Consider the following 5,899-nt stretch of genomic DNA (forward strand, 5'->3'; position numbering starts at 1 on the left):
AGCGGCTCCGGCCTCCTCCCGCCGCAGCGGCCGAGCGGCCCGGCCTCCCGCCACCCAGGGGCGGGCAGGGGCGGGGGCCCCGCCACCGCCGGGGCGGCTCGGCCCAGCGGGCCGGCGACAGCGGCTGCGGGCGCGTCCCCCGCGGAGCTGCCCCCCTGCCCCGTCCCGCCCCGTCCCGTCCCGTCCCCGTCCGCGCCCGGGGCCGGGCGAAGCATGGAGGCTGTGCTGCTGGAGCACTTCCCCGGGGGGCTGGACTCCTTCTCCTCGCCCCCCTACTTCGACGAGGAGGACTTTTTCTCCGAGCCGCCCCCGCGGGATGCGCTGGCCACCGACGGGCTGCTGGAGCCGGACGTGGACTTCCTCAGCCGGCAGCTGCAGGAGTACTACCGCGACGGCGGCGACCCCGAGGGCGGCTACCGCTGCCCGGCGCCGGCCGCCGCCTTCCCGCCGTCGCCTGCCTCGCCCGGCTTCGCCTACGAGTGCTGCGGGGCGGCGGGCGCGGCGCTGCTGTCCCCCGGGGGGCGGCTCCAGGCGCTGGGCTCGGCCAAGCGGCGGCGGCGGGTGCGCTCCGAGGCGGAGCTGCAGCAGCTCCGCCAGGCCGCCAACGTGCGGGAGCGGCGGCGGATGCAGTCCATCAACGACGCCTTCGAGGGGCTGCGCTCGCACATCCCCACCCTGCCCTACGAGAAGCGCCTCTCCAAGGTGGACACGCTGCGCCTGGCCATCGGCTACATCAACTTCCTCAGCGAGCTGGTGCAGTCCGACCTGCCTCTGCGCAGCGCCAGCAGCGAGAGCTCTAGCCAACCCAAGAAAATCATCATCTGCCACCGCGGCACAAGTAAGTGGCGGGCCGGCACGGCCCGGTACGGCCCGGCGCAGCCTGACTCCGCGCTCCGCAGGAATGCCGGTCCCAGCAATAACCCCTTGCCTTCCTTTCTCCCCCCTGTCCCCCAGGATCTCCCTCCCCGAGCGACCCCGACTACGGACTCCCCCCTCTGGCCGGTCACTCGCTGTCGTGGACTGATGAAAAGCAGCTCAAGGAACAAAACATCATCCGGACAGCCAAAGTGTGGACCCCCGAGGACCCGCGGAAGGTGAACAACAAACCCTCCGTCAACGACATCGAGAACGAGCCCCCCTTTGACTTCGTGGCGTGAGGCGCCGCGCGGGTGGTCCCCGCCCCCGCCCTCTCTGTACATGCTGTATGTAGAGACCTATATTGTAAATGGAATTTAAGATTCAGACTCTAAGGGCAATCAACTTTATTTATCTATTTATTACGGAGTAGTGATAATGAGGTAGAATCGTCTGTTTTGATTATATAATTTATATAATTTATCCTGATTTTTTTTAAGATATGCAATAGGTTTATTCCACCAGCACCTTTTTTTTTTCTTGGGGGGGAGGGAAATATGCCAGAACCTGTGAAAATAATTTATTACCGCACGTGGACTCTTCCTGTGTTTGTTAATAATAAACCGAATTATTCCTTGTGGAGCAGTGTATTTGCGGGAAGCGGCTGCCGAGAGCCCCACCACACCCCGAGGATGAACTCCCAGCTTGGTCCCCAGGTGGGTTGAGCCCCGGGACCTAGTGGCACCCTCGGCCCAGATGCTGGCCCCCCTCTGCCCCATTGCCGGCTCGGGCTGCTCTTATAGCGCCGGGGGGACGGGGACGGGAGGGGGCATACTTTCCCCTTCTCTCCTCCCCTTTGACGTCCTCTCCTGAAGTGCTTCCAACTGATGTCTTTGTCTACCTCTAGGAGGTCCCCTCCTTTCAGTGCCTCTGCACTGCTTGTGGTTTCCAGCTGGAAGACCCGAGCCCCCAAACACCAACTTTGCGAGGGTGTGTGTACCCCGCCGCCGCCTTGTACCCCCGATCCCGCCGTTATGGGAATGGGCGCTCCGTCCGGAGCCGCACAAAGCTGTTCCCAAAAGTGCCGGTGAGGGAAGGACCAGGCTTGGGGGCCGGGCAGGCTTGGTTCCCGCGGGTATGTGGCTCCGCGCCGGGATCCTGTCGGCTGCCCCGAGCCTTCCGCGGTTCTTGCACCGGCTGCGCCTAGGAAACACTCCTCGCCCTGGGGATGCCGCTAGTAGCGGGGAGGGGGCAGGGGGATGGCAAAGCCATCGTGCAACTGGTGGCAGAATCGCTCTGGTAGCCCCAGCTCAGCGTGCCCGGCTGCGGAGGAGACGGCTGTGCTGCACCTGCCCGGGGGCGAGGGGTGGGGGCGGCAGGGGCCGGTCGGGCCGGGGGCTGCAAGTGCTCCCGGCGGGGGTTGAGAGGGGGGCGGCCCGGGTCTGGGGCGGGGGGCTCGGCCCGGCGCCGCAGGTGCTGATTTTCCCGTGGCACCCGCGGCTCAACCCCGACGGCTCGGCCCCCGGCAGAGTCCCAGATGCCCGGCCCGGCCCACGGCCGGAGCAGAGCTGTCCCTGCGCAGTGCCCAGGCGGATGGGAACGGCCCGGGTGAGCCAAGGTATAATTATAACTCATCATATACTGTACATCTCTCCCTCTCCCTCCTTTTTTTTTTCAAAGCTGCCGCAAAGTGGGAGCAATATGTTGCATGCATGCTAATTGCATTAACCTAGTTAGACACATTTAGTTCCCTAGAGCGGATGGCATGGATCTATTCCAATAGCAATTAGAGGAGCTACTTACCCACACAAACACGCCGAGGCTGGGCCGGGGCGGGGGTTGGGGGGGGGTCATTGCTTTTTTATTTGCTCACTTTTCTTATGATCCCGGGCTGCGACGGGGCTGACCGGCTGCAAGCCTCGCCCCGTCCGGCGGCGGGTGGGAGGCGGACGGCACCGGTGTCATTGAACTTAAACGGGGCTCTTTGAGAGAGAAAAAGAGCCGACCTATAATTCGATCTTGTCCTGTATTAGGACCTCATTAAACACAGAAAGTCGCTTTTGCACAAATGCTTCCATCAGGCATGTAATCTCATTACACTCATTAGAAAGTCAAATGTTAGTCGGACTTCAGCTTAATTATAAGTTATGGAAGTGTTGTACCGTTTCCTTCTGTGTATAGCCTCGTCCGTCTCAATTGGCTTTGGTGATGCAGTCCCCCACAATTAAAACACTACAATCATTGTTATGTGGCACCTTTTCTTTGGCGTGCCACTTTTTTGTGATTCAATGCTTCAACACATCCTTTAGTATGGTGCAGATGAAGCGGAAGAGCCGGCCTTCGCATGTAAAGCACCAGGGTCTCTATCTTGTCACTCTCCCGTCTTGACTTGGCAAGTCCCTTTAAATTCAATCTTCAAAGAGACTGACAGCTCCTTTTGACTGACTCATCATCCATTCACCCCAGCGCCGCGCTCCTGAGACAAAATCCGCCGCACAGGGCAGGAGGGAACTGCCTGTGCAGGTCCCCTCGTCCAGAGGCACCCGGAGGGACCCGGCGGCTCCCACAACTCCGGCTCGCAGTTTTTGCGGCAGTCTTGGGGGATTTGCTGGTGGGGAGCACGGCTCGGCGCGGTACGGACCAGCGTGGGGAAGGCGCGACTGACAGCCACGAAACCCCGGTTCCCAGCCGCCTGCCACTCCTCCTCCCCGCGGCCGTGAGCTGCACCTTCCAGCGCTGCCCACCGAGGCGCCGCCGGCAAGGGTTCCCCGCCTCCCTGCCCCGCTCCCGGAGCCCCCGCCGCCCACCTGAAACCTCGCACTGGCTCCCCCGGGGGCCGCCCCTCCGCGGCCGCACTGCCCCGACGGCAGTGGGGAGGGGGCGCGGAGAGGCCTGCCCGGGTCCCAGGACTGTCCCACCTCTCTTCTCCGCCCCGCCCCCCCGCCCCCCATCCCCAGCGCCGCAATCCCCGCGGGGGCTGCAGAGCGGGGTAGAAGAGAACAAAATGGGGGAAAAGCCCCAGCCGCTCTTGGCATGGGCGGGAATGCTAGGGGCACTTGCAGGCTTTTCGCTTCCCGCAGGCTCCCAGGACGGAGGTGCGGGCTTTAGGTGTGCGGACTGATGCTATCCTTCCGTGGCCAGCATCACTCGTGATGCTTCAGGTGAAAAGACTATTTGATTGTCCGAAATGGGCAATACCTCATTAAAAATAACCCAACAAGCCCCTCCCCAAAACCAAAAACCAACAACAACAAACAAAACCCAAAAAACAACAACCCCCCCACCTAAGCCTGAAAGACGGGAAGCGTCAGACCGCTCGCCTGCACACCCAGCAAGGGGATGGGAAGGCGTGCGTGACTCCTCGGCAGCGCTGTGCGCAGGCAGGGACTGCCGTGGGCACTGTGAACCCGTCCCGCCGCGGTTCCCAGGGCCTCTCATCTGCCGGCAGTCGGGCGAGCGCCCTGCGAGGCGCGGGGCGTGAAGCCTCCCCAGCTCGGGATCTCATCCCTCTTTCATTCACGCATCTCTCGCTGGCACCGAGTACCAGCTGCGAGGTCGAACAAACACCAGTTGAGTGTCCCCTGGTAAACCTCCCGCTTTCCAAAGCATCCCGCAGCCGGTGGGAATGGTCCTAAATAACTCCACAACAAACCGCGCTGCTGAGACCTGGAAGCGTGGGCGAGAGCCGATTCCCACGACGGGGCCGGGGTCTGGCCAACAGGTGCTCGGGTTTGGCGGAGGGCGCCGGGGGAGCCCGGGGAGGCAGAGCCTCCGCTGCCAGAAAGCAGCCTGCTCCGGCGCCTCCGGCTTTACATGGCGTGGAAGCCGCAAACAATCGCAATGATATCTTTATTGCTAGGTTCATGTCCTGGGCTATAACATATCAATCCCTGTCGTGGTTCTCTCGGATGCACCTGGTATTTCAAACTTGTTCTTTTTGTGCTTCTGGGTCCTGGACTGCAGCTGCCTAAAGCGAGCAAAGAGAGAGGCCCTTACAATGTGTCCAAGACGTGTTGGCATGGTTTGCTTGTCTTTAATGTACCATTAACTATTGTCTTTACACAATATGGGAACTGTAAAGCATGACATGTGTTATAATAAAACACATTTTCAACGATACACTTGGACTAGGCACTGGGATGCAAGCAAACAAACAGGCCCAAATCTTGTTTTGTCTCCCTCGCTAAGCCTACTGGCAATTAAACTTAAGACCACTGCTTTCCCCTGATCAGCCAATTAAATTTTATGTCTCCTAATTTTTCACATAGAAAAAAAGTCTCGGTGCCGGCCCCTAAAGACATTGATTTTCTTGCTATCACCTGGCGCTCAGACCTTAGTTCCATTTATCAAGAAGGGAAACGTCAGGCGTTACATAAAGTGACTCTGTTACCATAAGGCTCTCACCATCCTGCCCTATTGTTTTCCCTTGTTAATAACTCATTACCAGGATTTAACAAATCAACCATTACATATGTTTTGTGTCTCCATATTTTGATCCGTACGATTAAGCAGATGTTACGATTGAAAATTGAAAAGTCCAAGGCTACTCTCGTCTGAAAGAAAGAGGGCAGCCTCAAACAACGAGCTAACAATGAGATTCAGAAGATCTTCAGAAAAACATTTACGACCAATAAACAGACTCCAACCTGCTCCATTTCAACCATTGTGCGCCTTGGGGGAATAATTAAGTTGAATAGGAAGAGGTCCGCGGGGTTTTCAATGCCAAGCCCACAGGTGCGGGGTGGCACGATGAATGATCCGCCTGATTTTTGCCAGGCTCAAGGGCCCTTCTCCTGGCCGGGCGAGCAGATACGAAATATTGTCATTTCTTTTAATTCACAGCGTTACTCTCAGGGCGAACAAAGAGGCGGGGGATGAATGGCTCCGGCTGCAGGCGAGGCGCGCCCGGCCGCCGCTGGCCTCTCCGGAGACCGCCCGGCGGGGACGAGCGCGCCGCCGCCGCCGCGCCCGGGGCCCGTCTCGGCGGGCACGGGGGGTGTCCGTGTCCCCCGCGCCGCCGCGCCCCCCCCCGCGCCGCTCCCCC

At 60.1% G+C, this 5,899-nt stretch overlaps 1 protein-coding gene across 1 annotated transcript; it reads left to right on the plus strand.

The window, feature by feature from the left end:
- The first annotated feature begins 105 nt into the window (after positions 1-105).
- On the plus strand, positions 106-1,495 carry PTF1A (pancreas associated transcription factor 1a). The gene is made up of 2 exons (XM_027707445.1): positions 106-838; positions 955-1,495. The coding sequence occupies exons 1-2, from the start codon at positions 214-216 to the stop codon at positions 1,155-1,157; spliced, it is 828 nt and encodes a 275-aa protein (XP_027563246.1). The 5' UTR covers positions 106-213; the 3' UTR covers positions 1,158-1,495.
- The last annotated feature ends 4,404 nt before the right edge of the window (positions 1,496-5,899 follow it).

Source organism: Neopelma chrysocephalum, unplaced genomic scaffold (genome assembly GCF_003984885.1).
Source record: "Neopelma chrysocephalum unplaced genomic scaffold, ASM398488v2 Primary Assembly neopelma1_93074, whole genome shotgun sequence".
Classification (NCBI taxonomy): domain Eukaryota; kingdom Metazoa; phylum Chordata; class Aves; order Passeriformes; family Pipridae; genus Neopelma; species Neopelma chrysocephalum.